At 41.2% G+C, this 27285-nt stretch overlaps 1 protein-coding gene across 1 annotated transcript in view; it reads left to right on the plus strand.

Annotated features, from left to right (window-relative positions):
* Nucleotides 1-26370, plus strand: part of TMEM156 (transmembrane protein 156) — a 57312-nt gene extending 30942 nt beyond the window's left edge. The window contains exons 2-7 of the mRNA XM_035293883.3: nucleotides 502-771; nucleotides 4004-4264; nucleotides 5771-5890; nucleotides 8625-8708; nucleotides 21934-22039; nucleotides 25834-26370. Coding sequence (XP_035149774.2) covers nucleotides 502-771; nucleotides 4004-4264; nucleotides 5771-5890; nucleotides 8625-8708; nucleotides 21934-22039; nucleotides 25834-25858 — 866 coding nt within the window. The 3' untranslated portion in view covers nucleotides 25859-26370. The remainder of the gene's footprint in view (nucleotides 1-501; nucleotides 772-4003; nucleotides 4265-5770; nucleotides 5891-8624; nucleotides 8709-21933; nucleotides 22040-25833) is intronic.
* Nucleotides 26371-27285: the final 915 nt, after the last annotated feature.

Below are 27285 nucleotides of genomic sequence, written 5' to 3' on the forward strand. Positions count from 1 at the left end.
AACAATAATAATAATAATAAAATAGAAATATTTAAATGGAATAGATATTGCTAATTGATATTTTTTAAAAAAAAGTATTGGCTAGGCATGATGGTTCACTCCTGTAATCCCAGCACTTTGGGAGGCTAAGGTGGGCGGATCAGCTGAGGTCAGAAGTTTGAGATCAGCCTGACCAACATGGAGAAACACTGTCTCTACTAAAAATCCAAAATTAGCCGCGTGGGATGGTACATGCCTGTAATCCCAGCGACTTGGGAGGCTGAGGCAGGAGAATCGCTTGAACCCATAAGGCAGAGGTTGTGGTGAGCCAAGATTATGCTATTGCACTCCAGCCCGGGCAACAAGAGCGAAACTCCATCTCAAAAAAAAAAGTATTGTCTCTGATAAGCTAAAACGTACTGAATCTACCTAAGAAAAACTGCCAGCATAATGTGTATTTATTTGAACGCCTAAAACTCAAAACCTTACAGTAAAGAAAGTGTTTTTCTTTTTTCTTTACAGAAAGAACGTTGGAGCTATCATGTCTGGAAGTGTGTTTACAATCTAATTTCACCTATTCACTCTCCTCCTTAAATTTTTCCTTTGCGACTTTTCTGCAACCAGTGAGGGAAACTCGGATTATCATGAGAATCTTTCTAAATCCCTCCAATTTTCATAACTTCCCCAGGACTTGCCGAGATATCACAGGTGAATTTAAAATGTGCTCCCTGTGTTTCATTTGTGAGTCTAAAGGAAACATGGATTTTATTTCTCAGGAACAATCATCAAAAGGTAAACACAAAGTGAAGGTGAGAATAAAATGGTATCAAGTATAAGTTAATTTATTCTGTTAAAAACATTAATAATATATTCTTTTTATTCATTTATTTTTTGAGACGGAGTCTCACACTGTCACCCAGGCTGTAGTGCAGTGGCGCAATCTCGGCTCACCACAACCTCCACCTTCCATGTTCAAGCGATTCTCCTGCCTCAGCCTCCTGAGTAGCGGGGATTACAGGCGCGTGCCACTATGCCCGGCTAATTTTTGTAGTTTTAGTAAAGACGAGGTTTCACCATTTTGGCCAGGCTGGTCTCGAACTCTTGCATAATCCACCCGCTTTGGCCTCCCAGAGTGTTGGGCTTATGGGCGTGAGCCACCACGCCTGGCCAATATATTTCGTTTTTAAATCCAGTGGCATCAGAACATTCAATGGTGTGGCTCTTGATGAGCAACTCTCTGGGCTTTGAGATGTTTCTTGTGTTTAGTTTACTTTGACTTATTGAAAACAAAGTATTCTTAAAATACATCAAAATGCCACTGTAATTCACAAACATGTGATGGCCAGAGGATTATTTAGCATGTACTCTCTTCAAAAGTAGTAAATCTTTAAAAAACAATTTTAAGCAAATCTGCAGTTTCTCTTAGTAAAATCAAACTTCGATTTTCCAAGGAATCATTGAGCCCTTGCATTTATACCTGCTCCTGCTTAACATATAGTCATTGTCTGTGAAGTCTTTTTACTTCTCTGAATCTCCAGTCACCCTCTTGAGGGCAGGGCCTTTGTCTTTGTTTACTACTAAATCTGAAGCTTTGCGCACAGTGCCTGACGTAATACATAGTAGACACTCAGTAAATTTTTGTTGAATGAATGAATGAACAAATAAAGAATAACTACATATTTTCTGCAGTGCCTAACTGAACCTTGCAGTTATTATGAGATCAATCTATATTATTTAATTAAACCAAATAAAAATGGATCATCGGGAAATTACATAATTCCTTTACAATCATAAAATATGCTGATGGCCTCAAGGCCAAGCATCACATTTATTACCTATATTCATTCAGTGAGAAAGATTGCCTCCTATATCACTAGATACTGGATTTTTTTTTTTGGCATTTTTTTTTTTTTTTGAGATGGAGTGTTGCTCTGTTGCTAGGCTGGAGTGCAGTGGTGCAATCTCAGCTCACTGTAACCTCCACCTCCCAGGTTCAAGAGATTCTCCTGCCTCAGCCTCCCAAGTAGCTGGGACTACAGGCATGCCACCACACTCAGCTAATTTTTGTATTTTTAGTAGAGACCAGGTTTCACCGTGTTGGCCAGGATTGTCTCAATCTCCTCACCTTGTGATCTGCCTGCCTCAGCCTCCCAAAATGCTGGGATTACAGGCGTGAGCCACTGTGCCTAGCCCTTTTTTGGCATTCTTTGAGAATGGGAATAAAATTTCTTGGCATTTACCTTGTTTTTCTGTTGTTTTCAAGTACTTATTGGGCATTTCTGCAGCGCCTTTTTTTAAAAAAAAAATCATTATAGATTCAGGGGGTACACGTGCAAGTTTGTTACATGAATATGTTGTGTAATTGTGAGGCTTGGGCTTCTAGTGCCCCCATCACCCAAATAGTGAACGTTGTATCCAATAGGTAATGTTTCAGCCCTCATCCCTCTGCCCCTCCGCACTGACTTTGGATGAAGTTCTTGCTCAAGTAGTGCCGTAACTCTTCCAAGTTCTGGGCTGAATTAAACAGAAGGCAAATTGTGAAAATGCCTCTGTGATGACAGAGAACTAGGAAGTGTTTTAAGGGCTCACAGATCTTCCTTTTCTGCCTCACTGAAAGGTGAAAACAGTCCTGGTGCGGTGGCTCACACCTGTAATCCCAGCACTTTGGGAGGCGGAGGCGGGCGGATCACGAGGTCAGGAGATCAAGACCATCTTGGCCAACATGGTGAAACCCTGTCTCTACCAAAAGACAAAAAATTAGCTGGGTGTGGTGGTGCTCACCTGTAGTCCCATCTACTCAGGAGGTTGAGACAGGAGAATCGCTTGAATCTGGGAGGTGGAGATTGCAGAGAGCTGAGATCGTGCCACTGTACTCCAGCTTGGCAACAGAGCGAGACTCCGTCTCAAAAAAAACAGAAAGATTACAAGCATGAGCTGCTGCGCCCAGTGTATGTTGTCTTTCTACTTAGGCTAATTTGGGTATCTTCACATCATAGTGGCCTTAGGGTGTTGGACTTATACATCGTGGTTCAAGGCTCCAGTATTATTTGGAGCCTAGAACTGTGAGACAAACTTCTTTTTTGTTTGTTTGTTTTGAGACAGAGGCTCACTCTGCTGCCCAGGATGGAGTACAGTGGCGCAATCTTGGCTCTACCTCCCAGGTTCAAGCAATTCTCCTGCCTCAGCCTCCCAAGTAGCTGGGACCTACAGGCACATGCCACTATGCCCGGCTCATTTTCGTATTTTTAGTAGAGACAGGATTTCACCATGTTGCCAGGCTGGTCTCGAACTGACCTCAGGTGCTCCACCTGCTTTGACCTCCCAAAAGACTGGGATTACAGGCGTGAACCACCACATGAGAAAGCCACTTCTGTTCTTTAAGGCCCCCAGTGTGTGGTTCTTTGTTACAGTAGCCCTAGAAAAGTAGTACACTGTGGGATGGGAAATGTTGTGACCACATTGGTCACAAGATACAGTCTGTCCCACAAGTCACTGGGGAAATGTGTGTATTTTCTTTGAGATGCCCCAATCCTATTACAACACTACCACTACCTGGTTTTCATGATCTTAAAAAATATAATCACTTTAATAATTATTTTTAGGTTGGCTGCAGTGGCTCATGCCTGTAATCCCAGCACTTTGGGAGGCCTAGGAGGGAGGATCCCTTAAGTTCAAAAGTTGGAGACCAGCCTGGACAACATAGCAAGACCCAATCTCTATAAAAAGTTTAAAAAATTAGCCGAGCATAGTGGCACACACCTGTAGTCCCAGCTACTCAGGAGGTTAAGGTGGGAGGATTGCTCCAACATGGGAGAGTGAGGCTGCAGTGAGCCATGATTACACCACTGCACTCCAGCCTGGGCAACGGAGTGAGATCCTGTCTCAAAAATATGTGTATATTTTTAGTGTAAGTAACTTCTTGTCTCTACTTTCTTGTACAGAAAGGAAGAGATTTAGTTTTGAATTGCGTGTGTTTTCTTGATGTGTGTTAATATTTTGCAAATGACATTTTCTTACTTTCTAGTTTTTATCAGGAGAGGATCAATGGAAGTGAAAGCAAATGATTTTCCTTCACCTTGTCAGCACTTTAACTTCACTGTAGCTCCTCTAGTTGACCACTTGGAGGAATATAACACTACCTGTCATCTGAAAAACCACACTAGAAGATCAATAATCATGGAGGAAGAGCCCAGCAAGGAGAACTCTATAACCCATCCTTGTAGAATCATGGAATACCCGAATGAGTGTATACACATTTCTTTGCACCTAGAGATGGATATAAAAAGTAAGTTTTTAAGGAAACTAGAGGGAAAAGAAGTTATCAGATATAGACACATAAAATTCAGAAAGGGCTATCACATTAACTGGAAGCCGAAGAGCTGAAGAATTTTACTGATGAAAACATATAGCCTGTAAGAACGGTAGTCTATTTATCCGTTTATTTTTCCCTCAAAATATGCTTTTTATGGGGCCTACCTGTAATCCAAGAAAGAAGAGGCATTTATGGGCCACGATCCAGAAAGACCTTCTGCCCCAGAATACATTTGTTGTGGTGGTGGTGGTGGTGGTGGCGGTGGTTGAGACAGGATCTGTCGCCCAGGCTGGAGTGCAGTGGCACGATCACAGCTCACTGCAGCCTTGACTTCCCAAGCTTGGGTGATCCTCCCACCTCAGCCTCCTGAGTAGCGGGGACTATAGGTGTGTACCTCCACACCTGCTTAATTTTTGTATTTTTATTTTGCTGCATGATAAATGCAAGGCTGGCGGCTGAGTAGCATGGAATAATCTTGGGGAGGCTGAGCGCTGCCGTCCCAATCCACCTCCGCCCTTTCTCTACTTAGCCGCCTCTCTAAATGAATGTTGAATGTGTATTTAGTGTACAACTGGGTTCCTGTGAAGGGGACACCTAGGTTATGAACCCCACAAAGGCAGTCATCCGAGAGTATAAACATGGTATCCATTCTGTTAAGGTGAATAAGTACTAGCTGTGTTTTGTATACAAAGAAGAGCATACACAGCGTGTCTTAGAAAGTCAGTAGACAGTTGTGTGTTGGCTATGATGAGACCACCCTTGTGTAAGTCACTGATTCCTGGTTCTGCTGGCCAGTGTGTCATTGTGAGACCACAGGAGACCATGCTAAGCTATTGCTACGTGGTGACCGTCCTTCCCATGTTGCCTCATTGTCATCTGAATGAATGAGTTTATACCTGTATCCTTATAAAATTTAGGCCGGGGCAGCTATGTTTAATTAACGCATGCACTTGATCTGACCATTGGCCCGTAAACCACTGTACTTACCACCTACTACTCCGTGGAAAGAGGATCTGATTATTCATTGTCCTGGACACTTGCATGCCTCAGACCAGTCCTTTGACTTTACCTGCCATTCTCTTCCCCATCCTCTTTGTACTCCCTGCACCTTTCAACAAAGAATTCAAAGTTACGAATTCTAAATGGCTCTGATGCTGGGACTGCCGCGTTGCACTCTTACCCTAGTTACAGCGATGATAGTGAAACTAATAGCAGCATAACCTGTAAGTGAAATGAATCCTAGAATTTTGGAACTAAATGGATACCTGGAAGCTACCTGCTCAAATTCTCCCATTTAATACCTGGATTTAATATATCAAGAAAGAATTCAGGAGAGCTAGTGACCCTGTAACAGTGTGGTCACAATTTCAGCTTTCAGTTCAGGGCAGAATATGTTGTAGAACTCAGCCAAGCTGCCACATTGCCTTTTATCTGTTGAATAATTTTATTGGGTTTTTACAGTATTTGTTTTCTTTGCAGGTATCACTTGTTCCATGCAGATCACTTGGTATGTTTTAGTTCTATTAGTTTTTATATTTTTGATTGTCCTCATTATCTGCAAAATACTTGAAGGTCACAGAAGAGTGCAGAAGTGGCAGAGTGAGTATAATCCACGTAGTACCAAGAAACTCCTAATCTCTTCTATTTTTAGTTCAATTTAGCATTTATTGTGCACCTACTGTGTGTAAGTGGCAATTCTAGGTAATCCAAGGAATAAGACACAGTTCCAGCATGCAAGGAGCTTCATTCATTTTTCTTCTACTCGGACAAGTGAGTAGAAGAGGAAGAAAGATTGGGTGAATAGGAAGAAGCTGATGGGCTGGACATTGAGCAGCGCATAGTGAAAGTGAGGGCAGGAGAGAAAAGAACAGGAAGAGGGGATAAAGAATTTTAGGCCAGGAGGGGTGGCTCATGTCTGTAATCCCAGCACTTTGGAAGGTCAAGGCAGACAGATCACCTGAGGTCAGGAGTTCGAGACCTGCCTGGCCAACATGGTGAAACCCCATCTCTACTAAAAATACAAAATTAGTGGGGTGTGGTGGTGTGTGCCTATACTCTCAGCTACTTGGGAGGCTGAGGCACGAGAATTGCTGGAACCTGGGAGGTGGAGGTTGCAGTGAGCCAAGATTGTGCCACTGCACTCCAGCCTAGGCAAAAGAGTGAGACTCCATCTCAAAAACAAGAATTTCGAAGTTGCAGATCTTGAGCAGAGTGGCTCTAGGTGACGAGTGTGAGGCAGAGTCAATCTTTAGTAAGCATGGGGGTTATCAAATTTTTGGTAGGGCAGAGCTAAAAGAAATTAGAAATTAGGAATCAGGACAGCAGGAATGATGTTAAAAATATTTAATAACTCATACGACCTAGGTGCTCACCTATCAGGGTGGACATTGATTGTAAATTACTGATATGGTGCTACTGGTGAGTACTCAGGCAAATACTAATTCTACTGGCATGTACCCATTCATAAAATGTATGACTATCAGGCTCAATGGACAGTTCCTAGTATGAGTAGCTAGTCTCTTAAAGACAGTGCAAAATGTATCACTATGAGAGTAGGCACTGAAAACAAATGAATTTATGTTAGAGTCCTAGTACTACCGCTTACTAGTGATGTGACATTAAGCCAGTTATTTAAATTATGTATATCCTTACCTCCTCTGTAAAACAAGGATAATCACCACTACCACACAGGGGGGAGGTAGGGAAACAGAGATTACTCACAAAGTTGACTACAGCGTCTAGTGCATAATTAGTTTTCATTAAAGGACAGTAGTATTGCGAGGTTGTATCATTTCCCAAGGCTCTCATCATTTTTATCAGGCAAGGCAGTGTTAGCCATTTCAGTAGGCAGAACAGGTGCCTCTAGGTTTCAGTAAAGTTGCAATTAATTCCTTTGACTAAGCATTTGTTGCAGATGTTTTTGAGAGCAGTTTCACTGCCCAGTGGTTAATAACATAATCAATACTATTTATTTGTAGAATAACCGTTTTCAGAGCATGTTCACTAGATTCTTAAACTATGTAAACAGAATATGTGCTATTTTTATTTTATAGGTAAAAAAGCCCTGAGACTCAGAGAGGTTCAGTGTTTTATCTAAAGCTGCATAGCTAGCAAAATGTCAGAACTAAGATGTAGGGGTATTTAGCTTTGAAAATTCTATTATTTAAAGTAAATGTGTATTATTTATAAATAGTGCATAGTTCTGAGTCTCTTGACCCATTTTTCATTATGAAAAGCTATGAGCAAAGAGAGATAGACGTGAGCTAGGAAAAATGTCTAGATGGAGACCAGTAGTGGGGAGTCAAATTAAATTCTTACAAATATCTGCCCAAATGACAGACTTAGTAATTTTGAGGCTTGCAAATCCAAGCATACAAAGTAATAAAAAATGTCACACCACTTAGGACATTAAATGTTACTGAATATTAAATATACACTAAATGTTCTTCACATCATGTCCATGTATATAATAAGATAAATGATATACTTTTCTGTGTATAAGAGCTGGTGCTTTTCATGAGAAGAGATGGCATAATGGCATTTATGGTAGCATAGAAGCAACTGGTTTCGGAAAGAACCTGTATTTGTTAATTGAAAATAACTTTATAAGGAAAACTCCCAGGATCATGTTGCAGAAATATCTGCAACAAATACTTAGTCAAAAGAATTAATTGCAACTTTACTGAAACCTAGAGGCAAACTCTTGTTCTGCCTACTGAAATGGCTAACACAGCCTTGCCTGGGAAAGAAGGTGAGAGCCTTGGCAAATAATACAAGCACTGCAATACTAGATGTAACACCAGGGGTTTAGTCTAGGTCCTGATGCTCACTGCACAGAAAGCCAATCACTGAGAGGATGAGTGTTGCCAAGGAAGAAGGATTTAATTGGGCGCTACAGGTGAGGAGCTGGGAGCTCAGTCTCATATCCATCTCCCTGACCAACTAAAACTGGGGGTTTATATAGCAGAGAAGAAATGTAACAATGAGTAAGAAAACAGGAACTAGGGAGGGGTAAGAAAATAATCATGGAGAATGAAGGGTCTGGCATCTCTTTGTCTGGATATGGAGATCTGGTGAGTTTCAATTCTTTGATACTGTTTTTTGAGAGGAACTCAGATAAAACAAATGTAAGGTTCAAGCTTTAAGACCAGAAGGGTCAATTTCTATGTTTATCCAAAAAACTCTTTTTGGGACTGTTAGGTCAGTTTCATTATTCCAGGCCCTGTTGTGAACAGCTCCATTCTTTCTGGTAATCCTTTGAACCAACATGGGGAATATATGTTAACAGTGTGCTTGTTTATTACTAAATACTTAATATCTTTTCTGGAAATAGGTCATCAAGACAAACCTACATCTGTTCTCTTAAGAGGAAGTGATTCTGAGAAACCGAGAGCCCTGAATGTGCAGGTTATTTCAGGTAAGTTCTGTGGCCTGTAAACAGAACAGCACTCAGGAAATTCCAAAGCTGCATGGTTTCACTGCAGAATAAACTCAAATCTGAGATCTGAGTTTATGTAAATTAGCCTTGTATCTGGAATAACGGAGCTGTAAGCAAATGAAATCCAGTTTAATATGTCTTATTATCAGGGAACAGTAGCAATCTCAACTACCTCCTTAAATAATGGAAAGTTTGCCTAATTGGCAAGAAGAAATTCATGTGAGCAGGCAGAGGAGAGAAAGCCATAGGGATAAGCCTTAGATTTATTTTTAAATGCGACAAGACACCATTATTCCCTAGAATTGCAAGAAGTAATTGCAGAATGGGCATGGCTTTCACTGGAGCCTTCAGTTAGCACAGGGTGGTGTTGTGTAAAGATAACTTCTAACAGCCTCCATCGAAAAGCCCCCTGTCCTCTCCTGAGAAACAGAAATGGAATAAGGGAATTCTAATTAGAGCAGTGAAGGGGGCTGTTAGCACAGATGCTGTGGTTCAGTCTTTTTCTTCTAATTGTGAAGCCTCCTTTTGGATTCAAGCTGTCAAATCACGTTAGAAAGAGAAAGAGGGAGAATGTGACATGGACAAAGACCTTTTCTTCAGCAGAGAGACATAATATCCTTGATCATGAAAACCACAGAATTATGAGTGCTGTTACCAAAGCTCCTTGTAGACAGCCAGTGAGCAGGCGCCTTGGTACTTTAAAAAGGAAGTGTAGTTGGTGGGGGGGCTAGGGGAGGGACAGTGAGGGGTGGGGAGGGATAACATGGGGAGAAATGCTGGATATAGTCAAAGGGGGAATAGAGGCAGCATACCACCTGGTTATGTATGCACCTATGCAACAACCCTGCATGACCTGCACGTGTACCCGAGAACCTAAAGTAAAATAAAAAAAAAAGACAGAAACCTAAAAAAAATGTGGGAGGACACTGGCCAAACCTTCAGTCCCCCAGGCTACAGCTGCATAGAAATTCGCACTGCATTTCAGTGGGGACCTTGCAACCCTGTGTTCACTGGGAGCTTTTGTTAGCTCTTTAAATTGGCAGATAAGCAGAACCCTAGCTTGAGAGCACCTAAGGAGCTTAAATATTTAAAAAATTTAAACTTTCTACCCAGCCATAGCAGTAACATTATTAAGCTATGACTGATAATAAGCATTAGCGAAATAATCATTTGACCCCAGTTAAATGTGGGGTAAGTTGATGGAAATTTTGTCTAGTGAATGAAAGTTTTGTTTTATTAATAAGTTAAAAGCCACAGTGTTGGCAAAATTAATTTTTAAAAGGAGAAAATGGTGCTTTTCCCTGTTTTCTCCCCTTAGTATATGTGTCCAACGATGAGGAATGTTTTAATACAGTTCTGTTGGGCTTTTGGTCACCTTAGGAATTCTGGTCGTTTCTGTTTTCAAGTCATAATTTACAGCACTGCATTCTTGTCTGCGGAAAAGTCCATAGTTCCCCTGTGAAGCCCTATATTCAAGGGAATCACAAATTTTAAGTACTAGCTAACCACAAGACTAACCTCACAAAGTTGTATTTATGAGCCTGTGACTTTCATCCACCAAAGAAACCTGACTTAGCCATCTTTTCCCTTTAATAGCTCCCACTAAAAATCCTCTGGCTTTATGACCAGGTATATACTATTAATGTTTAGTGCAGGCCAAGGGGTGATGGCCGTTTTTAAAACCAAGAACCCTTTTGAGGCTTAGCATCTTGAAGAAGGAGAGAGGCAGAATCTTTCTTATTTATATTCCTTTAACCTAAATGCAGTCTTTTCCTTCCCTATTATAAGTTGCTTTTCTGAGAGAGAAATGGAAAGGAAATCATGTCTCCCTTGAGTGCCGTTTTTAAGGCCTCTCTTTGTAGTGATGGATTACAGGCAGCAGTGAGAATGTACGGGAGAAATGTGTCGGCATGGTTCTCTGGAGATGCAGTAACACGGATAGGAAAAAAAAAAACGTAGTTCAAAGCAGCGGTGACTGTGTCACATCCAGCAGAAGCAGCTTGTTGTCGACTCTAGCCACACATTCCAGGATGTCTCTCCACTTGTTCATGCATTAAAAAGTGAGTTATTGTTATACACACACACACAGGTAGAAGGGCTCGTACCTCCAAAAGAAGTTTATTCATCCTGCAAGAGAGAAATAAGGAGAGATTACCGGGATGCGGGCACCACATTGTGCCTGGCACATTCTAGGGCACAGTGAACACTGATGGAATCAATGCATCCTGCTGCTGTAGAAGGAGATGTCACACCGAGTCCAGTCCCCTTCCTTTATATGTCCGTCATATTTTCCTCCTTGCTTCAAGAAGCGTGAGAGCTTATGTTTCCTGGCTGGGCATTAATCTACTTTCCATCTTATTTGTTTAGCTATTATCTTCACGCAGGTGATCTCTGTCTTATTTACCTGTGGATGGTTGTTGCTAGCATAATATCTGGCAATAGAAAAGCTTATGAAGTCTCACAAACCCTAAAGGGAAATGAGCATAGAGTAAAAAGAGCAGATGAGCAAGAAATGAATCTTAGGGACTAAGAAATATGACAACAAATAAAGTGACAGAGAAATTAGAGGGCATAGAATTCTACTTTATTGGCTGGGCCTGGTGGCTCATGCCTGTAATCTCAGCACTTTGGGAGGCTGAGGCGGGCAGACCACCTGAGGTCAGTTCTAGACCAGCCTGACCAACATGGTGAAACCCTGTCTCTACTAACAATACAAAAAATTAGCCGGGTGTGGCGGCCTGCCCCTGTAATCCCAGCTGCTTGGGAGGCTGAGACAGGAGAATCACTTAAACCCGGAGGCAGAGGTTGCAGTGAGCCAAGATCACACCACTGCATTCCAGTCTGGGGGACAAAAGCGAAACTCTGTCTCAAAAAAAAATTCACTTTATTAAGGAAGGCATGACACACTTTGTAGAAGCGCTAAGGATATCAAAGAATTATAAAAAACATTGACTGTTGGCTGGGTGTGGTGGTTCACGCCTGTAATCCCAGCACTTTGGGAGGCCGAGGCAGGCAGATCACGAGGTCAGGAGTATGAGACCAGCATGGCCAAAGTGGTAAAACCCCATCTCTACTAAAAAATACGAAAAATAGCCAGGCTTGGTGGTGGGCACCTGTCATCCCAGCTACTCGGGAGGCTGAGGCAGGAGAGAATTGCTTGAACCTGGAAGATAGAGGTTGTAGTCAGTGAGCCGAGATCCTGCCACTGTACTCCAGCCTGGGTGACAGAGTGAGATTCTGTCTCAAAAACAAAACAAAACAAAATTGACTGTCTTAAAGAAGAGATTTTGAAAACTATGCAAAAGTAACTCTAGGCTGAGTGTGGTGGCCCACACCTGTAATCCCAGCACTTTAGGAGGCCAAGGCAGGAGGATCACTTGAGTCCAGGAGTTCAAGACTAGTCTAGGAAGCATATTAATTCCATCTCTACAAAAAATAAACAAAATTAACCAAGCACTGTGGCATGTACTTACAGTCCCTGCTATTCAGGAGGTTGAGGTGGGAGGATGGCTTAAGCCTGGGAAGTTGAGGCTGCCGTGAAATGAGGTCACTCCACTGCACTCTAGACCGGGTAACAGAGCAAGACCCTGTCTCCAAAAAAAAAAGTAACTTTAAAACGTACCCCTAGAAACAGTGCTTAATGAGTTTACTGTGCTGGGAAACCAAAGCCAGGGGCAGGAGAAGCGGACTCGAATCTGAATCGTTGGTTGCAAATGTTAGAAGCCCACTTGACTTGATGGTAGAGAGGACATTTGTTGGAAAACCAGTAGGTGTCCCATAGAAACAACAGGCAGGCTCGGGAATCTGAGCTCGGAAAATAAACAGGGATTAAGGGAGCCGGGGTGGGCAGGAAACCAAAAATACAGCCCAAGTTGCATGTCAGGAATGGTCTGGTGAGAATGCCCCTGCTGGTGTCATCACTGTCTGAACTGCTTGGGCTACCCCATGGCTATCTTGAGGCTTTGCATCTCTCCCGAGGATTGCAAGCTCCAAGGAGGAGTAGGAGGGGAGGCCATACGGTGGTACTCTGGATGTCAGAAAGCAGGGAGAGGGGATATCTGCCCTTCTCACTTTCTGCATACTTAGTCATCACCCGTGACATGTCCACATGCTGGACTGTCAAATAAATATCGACACATCAGGTTTCTAGGATCAGAGCCAGTCTGAGTCCCAAAGCTGAAGAATGTTGGGAGTCTGACATTCAAGGGCAGGAAGCATCCAGCACAGAAAACGATGGAGGCCAGAAGACTTAGCCAGCCTAGTCTTTCCACGTTCTTCTGCCGCTTTTATTCTGGCCTTATTGGCAGCTGATTAGATTGTGCCCACCCAGATTGAGGGTGAGTCTGCCTTTCCCAATCCACTGACTCAAATGTTAATCTCCTTTGGCTACACCTTCACAGACACACCCAGGAACTATACTTTGCATCCTTCAATCCCGTCAAGTTGACACTCAATATTAACCATTATAAGCATTAAGTATTCAACCAATATTTATTGAACACTAACTATGGGCCAGCCATTATACTAAGCATTGCTGATATAATGGCACATACCATAGGCACAGTCCATGCCTTTATAGAGCTTCTGACATAGTTAAGGAGATTGACATAAGAGAATGGAAACTAATATCTCATTAAGCACCTTCCATATGTTCTGTACTTTCATGCACATCATTTCATTTGACTTCAAAAGAACTCCACAATAGTGAACTGGGGGACTTGGGGTTCAAGCCACAGGTCAGAAGTCTTCCTGCTTTTTTACATTTAACACTGGAAATCAAGATAAAACATTTTCTCTGTATAAGGTCGTAAAAGCTTGTGTATGACAATGTGAGTCATCCTCATTGCAGCATTGGCTGAAATTTTCTTGCAATTAGTGTGGGTGGGTTCTAAGGGAACATGAAGCACAAGAAAACGGAGTTTTACTGTGAAAGAGAATTGCTAAATGTGAAAAAGAAGTGGATGACCCAGTAATTTATATTACACCAAAATAAAACTAATGGCAGTGTAAAATAATTTGCAACATGTTTATGGCCAGTATAATAAAGACTAAGCAGGTTTCAACTTCCTGCAGATGAGAAGATAAATTACTGGTGCCAGATGTCCTGCAACCAAGCAAGATAACATGAAAATTTAATTTTTACTTGCTTAACTATGTTGTTTATGACTCTTAAAATACAGATTTGAGTTCATAAAACAGGAAAGGTTACAGCCATCTGCTTGGTTACAGAATGAATCCAAGTGAAGAGGATGATTCTCTTTGCAGGAAGAAATTCACAAATGTGACAAATGTGAACAATCTATAGGCAGAGTAGGATGATTTATCCTAGTCATTCATTGAATGCCTTTAGGTGACAGCCATTTATGTCAGGTCTGAAAGAATTGATGGTAAAACGTGCACATAAACGTCTCCTCCATCTTCATATAGATTGTCCCTGCCTGAACCATCCGCCTCTCCTGCCACACACTATAAACCTCCTTCCCTCCCACCCTACATTGTCTTGTTCACTCCAATCTTTCCCTTCTGATCTTGGCCTACTAACAAAGTTGTTTCAGACCTCTCAGACTAGGTCGATTCTCCTTACTACGCACCCTCAGAACAGCATACATCTTTCTTTGTAGCAACAATCACTGTTGCTATTTTACATTTTAGTGCTATTGTGTTTTGCTCTATTATTTGATAAGTGTTTCTCCATTGAGCCAGTTGGCTCCTTGAGGTCAAGGACACTATCTGATAATATGCATCACTGCGTCCCCAGCTCATAGCATGTTGCATCTATATGGGCACATCGTTGGAGCGTACCCAGTAAATATTTGCCAAATAAATACGACTCTACGTTGACTGTGTTGAAAGAATGGCTGCTGCTGTCTTACAAAAGCCTTTCAAATACTTTCCCCCCCAACTTATAACTTTCGTATGCCTATCCAAAATAATAAAAAGAAAATGGTTAAACACTTAATCAGTTTTATCTGATACCTGCAGTGTGAATTAACCAGAAACTGAATCAGTGGCTCAGAATATTGGCAGCTGTCAGTTCAGGATTTTTTTTTTCTTTTTAGTTAATTCTGGAAAATTTTGCAGTCATTTATTTTCCATCTTCATTTGATTTTCACATTGACTAGACTTGGAGCAGATGACTAGTTTTAGGATCATTGTTAATAACAGATGGAGCTTTGAACATGGGAGGAAGTTGGCGCCTTGAATAATGGAAATCTATTTTAAGCGGCCATAATTGGTTCTTTTAGCCCTAAAAGGCTACTAGCTATCTTGGGCTTACAGAAAACTGCCAATGTTTTTATGTGATGAGAAGGTCAGAGTGATGTATAGCAATATTGAAGTTCTGCATTTCTATGGTAATAAGGAGACATAATCAAGACTGTAGGGTTTTTTGAAGCCAGATCACAGAACTGAATAAGAATCACTAAACCATCAGAAAAATTTCACAGCTGTCTTTACCTAAGTAATCTATGAAGATTAACCTGAATTCCTTCATTTTTGGAGAAGCTCTTGTGAGGAAACTCAAGTACTTTGTGGATAACAGTTTAGACAGTTATTGCCATAGTTTCCATGAAGAGTCACGATGGCTGCATCTCTCAAAGTGTGACGGAGGAAAGAAGGAGCTAGGGGCATCATTTCCAAGGTCAGCGACCCATAGGCCTCCCCTGCTGAACATATATATGGCTCCTACTAAATTCTGTCCATGCCCCCTGGGAGGACTTAAAAAGATGCTGGTGAAAATATTTTTTTTGTGCTTGGCAGTGCTTTCTATCAAAATTCACTGCTCTCATCTCATTTTATCCCTACCTTTTTTAGCCTCATGGCAGCCACACTAGCTTTGTCAAAGCCACAGGGAAGTGATCTTGGTTGTGCAGGTGTCAGTCCCTACTGCCAAAACTTTGAATGGAATGTGTGAGGCAAGGCCAGGGCCCTGCCAGGATTGGCTGCTTGGCCACTGCTGCCCACAAGGCTGCACAGGTGCCTCATGTCAGTGAATCTCTCTGGTCCAGTGCTTCCCTTTAGGCCTGGGGACTTAGCCTCCTGCAATGGCAGCACACAAGACGGATCCATTGTATAATGTGGTTCACACCAACATGTTTATAAAACCTCATGGCCAGTGCATTAACCTACAGACAATGATACAGTTGAGAGAAATACAGACCAAACGCTTCTGACAGCAAATGTGTATTTTCCCTTTCAAGACAGATCCATGAGGGAAGTCAAATCACAGGAAAGAGTTGTTGGTTAGGTCTTAAAATGCATTCCTTTGCCAGAGCAGGTGCAGTAGCTCACACCTGTAATCCAACACTTCGGAAGCCTGAGGTGGGAGGATCCCTTGAGCCTGCAAAGAGATGTGATTGTGCCAGTGCACTTCACCCTAGATGACAGAGCAAGACCCTATCTCAAAAGAAAAAAAAAATGCATTCCTTTGGCAGACAGCTTGAGACCTTTCTTCCCATTTTAGGGGTAGCCTGACAAGCTCATTTTACATAATGGTTTTTACATTTAACAAGCTTTGGATTGGGAATAATTTTTTTGAAGATGAATTTGTGTGTTTGTGTGCTGATCGTGTGCTGATTTTATAGATTAAAATCAGAGGACCATTTTATTTTTCTTACCCGCAAATTCCTGGGTGACCCTCTAGAATTGCTCCTTGAGCTGACTGAACCCATGCCCTGTTACTTAGAACAATGAGGCAAGAGGTGTTAAATGATATTCTTTTGATCACTCAGCACATATTTGTTGAGGACCTATTATGTGTCATTCTCTAAAGTAGGTTCTGGGGAATAAATCAGTGCTCAAAATACAATCTTTGTGCTCAAGGAGGCAGACAAATGAGTAATTACAACAGAGTTGGATAAGTTCTCTATTTGGGAAGTGGAGGGCACAGAGGGACATATACTGTGTCGCCACCTAACCCTACTTACTCCTTCTTGGTATTTTTTAAAAGTTCCTTTTTACTTTCCAATTTAATAACCATGTAAAATGTAGCTGAGCAAGTAGTTTTGGAGATAAGAGTATAAAAAAATTGATGAAGCAAATTCCCTTAGCATCCAAGAGAGGCTGGCTAGAATGAGAAAGTTTTAGACGTGCCTTCGTGGTGGGAGATGGACCTTGTCTATGACATGAAAATCATTCAGGACCAGAGTAAGAAAAACACCTTGCAAGTTTCTGTTACTCAGTGGGAATCAAAAGCTACTTGGGAAAGATGAGCTGAGGTTAGATACCAGACATCATGGATATAAAGCATCTTTGAAAAGCAATAGAAATCTTTTTTTAAAAGAAGGAAAAGAAGAAGCATCCAAGGGCCGCCTGGGCATGGTCATGGATAGTGTGATTGGGGCTTTATTCGAGAGCATAAGGCATGGAGTTTTATTTTTAATCAAAGTTTCTACTGCTGAAAATCCATTTTGTTCACTAGATTCAGCCAGGTCAAAATTCAGAGTGGGATTTAAAAAAAAAATTTTTTTAAGGCTCTTTGATGTTTCTGAAAAGAAGTCATAGAAATGTTTGTTTCAGAGATTTGACAAATTCATGAAAAGACTGCTGTGAAGCTCTAAAATATTTCTAACTATTCCTACTGCCTTAACTAGTGTTGGTGAATTAATAATATTTGAAAGAAATTGTATTTCCTATGTAGAACTAGAAAAAATTTCCACCCCATTTTAGCTATTCTGAAGAAATCATTAAAATGTCATATATCCTATCTTTTTGCCTTTCAATCAATTTTTAAAAGTTTTGCTATTGCCATATAAGTTACGTGACTTTGGATACTGAAAGAAATTGAAGATAATACCTCACTAGAGAATTACTTTAGACTAGCCATCATTTTGACAGGCAATCTCATTCTGTTGTAAATTACAGTTATATTTTGTGCTATAAACATCAGCAAACCAAATGAATAAGCAAATGATCAGTAGTTTGGCTTTTCAACCAAAAGAACTCTGTTAATTTCCTTGGATAATTATTTAGTTTCATGAATAGGCTCTTATGATATACATATACATAATTTTTTATATATGTATTTTTTTTTGAGATGGAGTCTCACTGTTGTTGCCCAGGCTGTGCCTCCTGGTTCGGGCAGTTCTCTTGCCTCAGCCTCCAAGTAGCTGAGAGTACAGGTGCCCACCATCACACCTAACTTTTGTATTTTTAGTAGAGACGGGGTTTCACCATGCTGGCCAGGTTGATCTTGAACTTCTGACCTCAGATTATCCACCCATCTTGGCCTCCCAAAGTGCTGGGATTACAGGTGTGAGCAATATCTTAACCTTTATAAAGAATGATCTCAGCTGGGTACAGTGCCCCAAGTCTGTAATCCTAGCATTTTGGGAGGCTGAGTTGGGCAGATCACTTGAGGCCAGGAGTTTGAGACCAGTCTAACATGGTGAAACCAACATGGTGAAACCCCGTCTCTACTAAAAATACAAAAATTAGCCAGGTATGGTGGTGCACACCTGTTGTCCCGGCTGCTCAGGAAGCTGAGGTGGGAGAATTGCTTGAACCTGGGAGGTGTACGCTGCAGTGAGCTGAGATGGTGCCACTGCACTCCAGCCTGGGCAACAGAGCGAGACTCTGTCTCAAAAATAAAACAAAACAAACAACAACAACGACAAAAGAATAATCTCAAATCTCAAACTGTGGATTATAAGATGCTTTATGTAAGATCATCTGAGCAATTATTTGCATGGTAAGTTCATTCTGAAGTTTTAATGTGCATCAGAATCAACTTGGATGTCTATAAAAATTCAGGCTTCTAGGCCTCTATGAAGAGATTCTTAATTCAATAGATCTGCAACATGCATTTTAAATAACTACCTCTGTTGATTTTCAGACCAAGGGTCTGTCAATCACTATTAGAGACAGAATGCTTGTTTGTAGGTACTGCAAGGAAAAATTAGCATTCAGACAAAAAGTTTTCTTGCAAGGCAATTTTACTTGCTGCAGAAAGGGTACTTCTTATCAGCCATTTGCTACAAGAGTACAATGAACGAAGGAAACGCAGGCATATTTATTATTTATTTTGGGTCTTTACTGCTGTGTCTGATCCCCATTGGTGGGAGCTGGACTTTACAATCTAAACTAAACTTGACTGGCTAACAACTTAAAACTTTTCTCAATAGGTAAAGGCAATGGAGAGTAAAAGGAAAAGAGGCAGTCTATATAAGGAAGGGGAAGGAAGTTGCTTGTGAAAGGACTCAGAAAAATAACAACATAAATATCTTGGTTAAAGTACAAGGACATAGAATGCACTTATTCTTTTATATCTAACAGTTACATAGGATAGGGCTTAACGAACAGTTACTAGCAAAAAGCAAGAAGACTTGAAGAATGCCTTTAAAAGATACTATTATTTCTAACATTTATTATTATTCTTTAACAGGAAGGGAAACGCTGAAGAGCAACTTTTTACTTTCTACAATTTCCTCCTTTTGACTTCATAGTTTTTTTCTTCAAACTTTTATGTCTTGGCTTAGTTGTTCTGCCTGAGTCTTTAAAAGAAAAATCTTCTCTGGGGCAGGTTCAGTGGCTCCCACCTGTAATCCCAGCACTTTGGAAGGCTGAGGTGGGTGGATCATGAGGTCAGGAGTTCAAGACCAGTCTGGCCAAGATGGTGAAACCCCATCTCTACTAAAAATACAAAAATTATCTGGGCATGGTGGCAGGCACTTGTAATCCCAGCTACTTGGGAGGCTGAGGTAGAGAATCACTTGAACCTGGGAGGTGGAGGTTGCAGAGAGCTGAGATTGCGCCACTGCACTCCAGCCTGGGCGACAGAGCAAGACTCCCTCTCAAAGAAAAGAAAAGAAAAGAAAAAGCTTCTCTGGATAAGATGGAGGAAAGTTAAGGGAGGCTTTAGTAAGAGCTGTTGTTGTTTTTTTTTCTGGTTGATGAAATGCTAGGCTAAAACGAATAGCTAATTGAACTAGAGCACAAGTACTGCTCTAATTATTGGGCAGAGTGTGTAGTAAAGGTTCTCTACAAAACTACTGTACATCTGCTGGGGGATGAATAAGGGCAGACTGATGGGTCAGCTCTTCGAAGTGCCTGACTTCACTGCATCTTGTTAAGTCTTTAAGGAATGCTAAATTTTCCTCTTGTCTTTGGAGACACGAGGTAAAACTGGTCTTAAAAGATGGAGGCTGGATGGGCTTCGGGTGCTGACTTACAGGAAATAGTAGAGAGAGAGTTTGGCACTATGATTATCTTAGGCTGCAGGATTTTGAAAAGAGCTACAATGCAGTCTTTGTTTTGTTGATTAGGGGAATACCTGAGTGGAAAGGGGACAATTTGGGTTTCTGGCTTCCTGTGTGCACACGTGTAACAATTGCTTTTATTTACAGTGTGGATGGAATATTTATTCTAGTCAGGCATTTACATCTTGATACTTTGTCTTAATTGCTATGGTTTGCCCTAGGTAAACAGGACTTAATAAAGGGGAAGAGTTTTTAGATGTTGCAATAACAATAGGAGGCTGTATAGGATTATAATGTTATATTGACAACTAGAAGGAGTAATTCTTTGGGGAAATGGATATATGGTTATAAAGCCTACAAAGAATCTTGGAAGCAGTCTGTCTGAAACTTTTAGTGTTCTATAGGACATTAGACTAAGCAGAACACAGAGATACTGTTTTAGAGGGAAAAGAGTCTGATTCTTATGAATTAATACAGCTACGATTCCTTGTATTACTAGTATCTTTATAGGAACTTAATATGTCTTCTTAGTCTGAGGAAGTCTAAGAGGGACAGAGATATTTTTCTGAAGTAGTAAGCTGTCTTCCGTTATGTAAATCTCTACAAGGCAAAACTAACAGGCATCAAAAGTAATAACTTGAGGTGAGTTAGATCTAATTACATTAATAATAAGATGGGGAGTAGTTAGTTAGGGGAAGAAAAGAAAAAGAAAAGATAGATAGACTAAACTTTTCTTAGCTTTAATTTGGTAGGGCTTGATCCTGGAACAATGGCTTATGACTGACGTGGATGGTACTTTCTTGACTTGGGTGTGATGTGTCTTATTTCTTTTCTGCTGTGCTTTTCTGCTTAATATGTCCTTCATGGCCAAGCATGGTGGCTCATGCCTGTAAACACAACACTTTGGGAGGCCAAGGCAGGTGGATCACCTGAGGTCAGGAGTTTGAGACCAGCCTGGCCAATATGGTAAAACCTGTCTCTACTAAAAATACAAAAAAAATTAGCTGGGTGCAGTGGTGCATTGCCTGTAGTCCCAGCTACTCAGGAGGCCAAGGCAGGAGAACCACTTGAACCCAGGAGGCGGAGGTTGTAGTGAGCCAAGATTGTGCCATTATACTCCAAGCTGGGCGACAGAGTGAGATTCTGTCTTAAATAAATAAATAAATTCCCAGAGAAGGTTCTACAGTATTTCTGTACCAGTATTTGATCATCTTCATGGACAAGAATCATCATTTTCTTGAATACACTTAAATCCCCCTTTCTGGTTTCTCTTCTTAAGAAGCAACCATCCAAACTTCTCTTTCAATTGCAGGTCACCTCATTGTCACCTGCGTTCAGGGCTTCATATCAAAAGTAGAGATGTCTATGAAACAAAAACTTAATTCTCAATATAAAAGCTAGAAAAACAAGACCATGGATCTCAGGAGAATGAAAGAGATGCCATAATGTAGGAAATAAAGTTTCATGTTCCACCTCGAAGTCGGCTATGGATAATATTAGAAGAATTTTATAAAGTCACACAGTCATGAGCAGAAAGACAGATTAGAATTAATCTAATTTGTAACTTTGCTTCTTGGTAAAATTGTCCCTGAGATCAAAGACATCATTAATATTCTCCTTAGGGACATATTTCAACAAAATGTGATAGAATAAAATGTTCGCAGTCAGTTTCCAAACGAAGATTCTTTGCTTGCTACTTGACACAGAACTTTTTATTTTTTTTCTCTCAAAGAAGATGATTATGAGACACTGGACTTTAAATTTGTTCTCTGCATTAACTTCCTTAAATATGCCTCAGGTCTTTGTGCCTAGGACATGGGGTGAGAAGTTGAGAGAAATGGATGAAGGTGTTAGAGAGGTAGGCAGGAAATTTAGTGAGCGTGGAAAGTGCCAAAATCCTTTCTAGATGTAGAGCCTGGTTTTCTTACTACATTTACTGCATTTGAATAAGCTTGTCTTTTTTTGCTATTTACTAAATATAGACTAAAACAGTTCTCCTTCTTAAATAGCAGAGACCACGCAGAGGCTACCCTTGAATCAGATCCAGGAAGTGCTTCCCCCAATACCGGAACTAGAAGTTACTTTCACAGTGCATCACAAAGATCAATATACACGGTGAGTGATGATTTGGCTTTATCGACTTTATTCATTATAAAAACAGATAGATTCGAGGAGGCACAGCCTATCCCCAACTCCATTTCTGTCTGGCAGGAGGTAGAAAGTGATGAATTTGCAAAGTTAGTTCATATGAATTAGATGACATGAAATAAAATCACTATTTTCTCCAGCATCCAGGAAGGATCAGTAGATGGATGTCTTAGTCTGTTAAACTAATCTCTTAGTCTTTTAAACTGCTCCTGAGATGTTAGCTTATCCCTTGGCCCTGTTTTTCCTGAAGTTGAGTCATAATTTAATCAGACTATGAGAAAATAGAGAATGAGATGTGTAAGGCAAACTGCCTACTCCCCAATTATTGAAATAAAAACTTATCTAAATGTAACAACTGATAATCTAAATTAATGCACATTGATTTCGATGTATTTAAGTCTAAAAGTATGGTCAAAAGTGTTGAAATGTTTTTAATTCATTCATCAAATCCCCCCTTTTTTTTCTGAGACGGAGTTTCACTTGTTACCCAGGCTGGAGTGCAATGGCGCGATCTCGGCTCACCGCAACCTCCGCCTCCTGGGTTCAGGCAATTCTCCTGCCTCAGCCTCCTGAGTAGCTGGGATTACAGGCACGGGCCACCATGCCCAGCAAATTTTTTGTATTTTTAGTAGAACGGGGTTTCACCATGTTGATCAGGATGGTCTTGATTTCTTGACCTCGTGATCCACCCGCCTCGGACTCCCAAAGGGCTGGGATTACAGGCGTGAGCCACTGAACCCGGCCCATCAAATATTTTTTAAGTAGCAGTGATGTTAAAGGCACTAGGAATAGCCATTGTAGGGGGTATAAAAATTATAACAGGGAAGGGGAGGGAAACTAGCACCCCCCTTGTTGTGCTTTGTGGTAATTGGTCATATCATTTACTCTTCAGAATACATGGGTGGTTATCAGTCAAGGTCCTATTAGGAAACTGATATTGTACTCAAATTGAATAATTTGAGAAGAGTTTAATGAAGGGCATTTTTTGTGTTTTTGTTTTGAGAAGGAGTTTTGCTCTTGTCCAGGCTGGAGTACAGTGGCACGATCTTGGCCCACCGCAACCTCCACCTCCTGGGTTCAAATGATTCTCCTGCCCCAGCCTCCCAAGTAGCTGAGATTGCAGGCATGTGCCACCACGCCTGGCTAATTTTTGTATTTTTAGTAGAGACGGGGTTTTTCCATACTGGTCAGGCTGGTCTTCAACTCCTAACCTCAGGTGATCCGCCTGCCTCGGCCTCCCAAAGTACTGGGATTACAGGCACGAACCACCGTGCCCAGCGATGAAGGGCATATTAAGTCAGGGTATGGGAAAATCAAAAAGAAAGAATGCAGAACTCCGAGACTAGGGATTGGGGGGGCCTGCTACTGTCTTTAAGATTAAAGGAGAAAGAAACCAAGAGAGACAAAAACAGAGAGAGAGGCAGACATGCACATGTGTGCGTGTGCACAGACACGTACACACACACACAGACACAGACATGCACACACACACAGACACAGACATGCACACACACACAGACACAGACACACACACAGACACAGACACGCATACACACACACAGACACGCACACACACACACAGAATGTGTGAGGAGGGCTGTCTGATAGGAGCTGTGACATTTGGTCAAGGGACACTATAGCCTGGGCTCACCCTGAAAAGAGAAAATAATGATCCCAATTTTGGGAACTCTTATACAGTGTTGGTAGGAATGTAAACTAGCATAGCCACTACAGAAGACAGTCTGGAGATTTCTCGAAAAATGAAAAATAGAACTACTGTTCCATTTAACAATCCCACTACTGGGTATCTACCCAAAGGAAAAGAAACTACATCAGGGTGTGGGGGCTCACAACTGGAATCCCAGCACTTTGGGAGGCTGAGGCAGGCAGATTGCTTGAGCTCAGGGGTTCAAGACCAGCCTGGGCAACATGGTGAAACCCTGTCTCTACAAAAAATACAAAAATTAGCCAGGAGTGGTGACATGTACCTGAAATCCCAGCTACTCAGGAGGCTGAGGCAGGAGGATTGCTTGAGCCTGGGAAGTTGAGGCTGCAGTGAGCTGTATTCATGCCACTTCGAAGTAGCTTGCAAGGCAAAGTGAGACCCTGTCTTTAAAAAAAAAAGAAAAAGAAAACGAATCAATATAGCAAAGCGATGCCTCTACTCACATATTTATTGCAGTACTATTCACAATAGCAAAGATATGAAATCGACCTAAGTGCCCATCAACAGGTGAATGGATAAACAAACATGGCACATATACACAATGAAATATTTGCTGTAAAAAATGAAATCATGCCATATGCAGCAACATGATTGGGACTGGAGGCCATTATTTCAGGTGAAGTAAGCCACGGATAAAAAGACAAATATCACATATTCTCCACTTGTAGGTGAGAGCTAAAACAAATGATCACAGGAAGGTAGAGTGGAAAGGTAGAGAACAGAGGCTGGGAAAGGTAAGTTGTGAGGAGAGGATGAAGGGAAATGGATTAAAGGCTACAAACGTACAGTTAGGTAGAAGGAATAAATGGACTGTCTGAAAGGAGAGTAGGGTGACTATAATTCATTTTATTTTGGTATCTTCAAATTTTTTGTACTTGGGTATTATACTTGGGTGACAGAGACCCTAAATATTCTGACTTGATCACTAATCACTATGCATTATACATTTATACAAATCCCACGTTTGCTCTTCTCCCTTCCTTTAATGTGCTGGTACTCTCCATTGACCAAACCCAACCAGAGCCAGGGGCCACTGGAGCCCAGTGGAGGCAGTTATGTAAGTTGGTTTTCCACAGCACCAAGCAGAGTGGAAACAAGTGGAGGGCAGATGGGGAGAGGGAGCCAAAGGAATCCAGGGTAGATGGCTCAATATGCCAAACTGAAACTAAGTGCCAAGGATCTGTCTGTGTTCAGGATTAAAGAGAGGCACGACTTAGTGCTTGGGTCTTAGTGCAACTGGGGTCTGCTGTGGCTCAGAAATTCCTGTGTAGCAGATAGTGTAGTCATATGATTGTGTCAATGAAATATTACTGAACATTACTATGCTTGAAAAATACTGCTGAACATTATTATACATGAGACCTCTCATTCTCGTCCTTCATTCTGGGATGCTTATCTTTGCATCTGAAGAGTTCCTCTTTGTTCATTCACCAGATGATTTTTGAGCACCTACTGTATGTAGAGAATTCTACTCGTTGGCAAAAACAGCAATGTAGTCAGCGGAGGAATCAGATTAGAGAGTCCCTCATTTCAATAAAGACTGTCAAGTAACGTGATAGAGGAATTCACATGGGAGGGACTAGGGGAGCACAATAGGGACACTCCGCCTCCAGAGGGCAGGATGCCTAGCATTTAGATGTTCAGTCAGGGTTTGTTAAATGAATGAATAAATCCCAATTTCTATGTCTCTGTGCTAGAGACATGGAATGTTATAATTGAAGGAAACTTGCATAAACACTTACACTTTCATTTCATAGATACAGAAAATACACCAAACATACCGTAGCAGTTAGAGGAGAGCACATTGTCTTCTTAGAGATATAACGGGGTTGGGGGGGGTTTGGGGGGGGTGCAATGGCATAACACAGAATCAGAAAGAGCCCTGAATCAGAGACTTGAGGATGCTTGTTGATTGTCTTATGAGGCATAGTTTTAATAAATGGTTTTAAAACTGTTTTCTACCAATTCTAATTCGAGTAACACTTAACAAAATTTTTGTGTCAATAATATTTTCTTATTTTTATTAAATCTTCAGACTATCCCTGGGCAATTTGGACTGAGCCCTTTGGAAGAATACTCATAGTTTTATTCTGTGAATGAGTAGATTGGAAAATGTTTGGGTCCAGCTGAGGATGCACAGTTGGAAAGCAGGAGGAATGCTTACTGGTTGATGAAAACTAGCTCAAGAGCATTCATTTGACCCATGAGATCAGGGGAACAAGAGTTTTTGCAAGAAGCCATTATTAGTCACGGAAAACAAGCTGATGAAATCCATGGAAACAGCAAGAGAATTCCTACTCTCTCTCTTTTTAAAAAATCTGTCATTATACAGAACGGTGCCAAGATTTTAATTTTGAGGAACCAAAAACAGGATCAAGTATGAAAACCCTTTCTTTTATTGGCCCACGTTGTAGATGCTGATTTGATAATTTTTTCCTATACAGATGGATTATTTCTATTTTACAGATTATTTAAGAGGGCCTGAGTTGTTTGTTAATACGTTTTTTTGCGTTTATGAATCTTGCCACCTTTTGGCACCAGGATGTTTTTTAAAAATGCAAAGATACCGAAATAAAATGAATTTAAATAAAATACTTAAGTACTTAAATCTAATAGCAAAACGCTTCCTTTGATTCTTTTGGCTTTTGTATTTGTTATAGCCACTATTCATGTCAACAATAATTATAGTTATTAATGCCAATTAAAAGCACGTATAGACAAGAGGGCAGCTTTTAACATTAAAATATAAAAATGCTTTCCCAGAGTTAAAGTGGAACTTACTCTCCTGGCCAATTTTCTGTGGTTGAAATTGCTCATCTGAGTTGATCTACAGGGTCAACTGCAGGGTCGGATTTGATCATCCGTGATGGGGTTCAGGACATGCTACCCCAAAATATGGCAACTTGCCAAACTGAATTTTTTAAGCTGAAGGAATTTGAGAAAATGGCAAATTTTAAGTGGAAAGATTACTCTGACCTTCCTCTGCCTCCTCTCTCCCCAGAAGGCGGTAATAAAATCTTTGCTGACCTTCCTCTAAGACACATCATAGGGCCTTCATGTGAGAGGTGCTGCTCTTCCTATAGCCACAGAGGAAAGGCGTTCCCTGTCCTAAGACACAGGGACGCAGAGGAGAATCTGAACAAATGGGGGTTTATTCCTCTTAGACCTGTCAGGTCTCCATATGCAAGCCTGGAGCCTGAAAGTCTGAAGTCCTGATCGCCTCAGCTAATGTCTCCTATCCCTGCCTGTGTTCGCCCAACGAGCTTCCCCGACAAGCCCCACACCCAACCCTGCCATTTTAACTGTTCTTATGATAATGTAAGTACCTCTCACCCAACCCTGCCATTGTAACTGAACTTGTGGTCATGTATATTCCTTGCCCCTAACCCCCACCACTATAACTGAACTTACTCTGCAACAACCCCGCCTCCCCCAAAAAACTACACAAACCTATAAAACCAACTCCTATCCCACTGCCCTTTGCTAA

The sequence above is a fragment of the Callithrix jacchus genome, chromosome 3 (genome assembly GCF_049354715.1).
Source record: "Callithrix jacchus isolate 240 chromosome 3, calJac240_pri, whole genome shotgun sequence".
Taxonomy (NCBI): domain Eukaryota; kingdom Metazoa; phylum Chordata; class Mammalia; order Primates; family Cebidae; genus Callithrix; species Callithrix jacchus.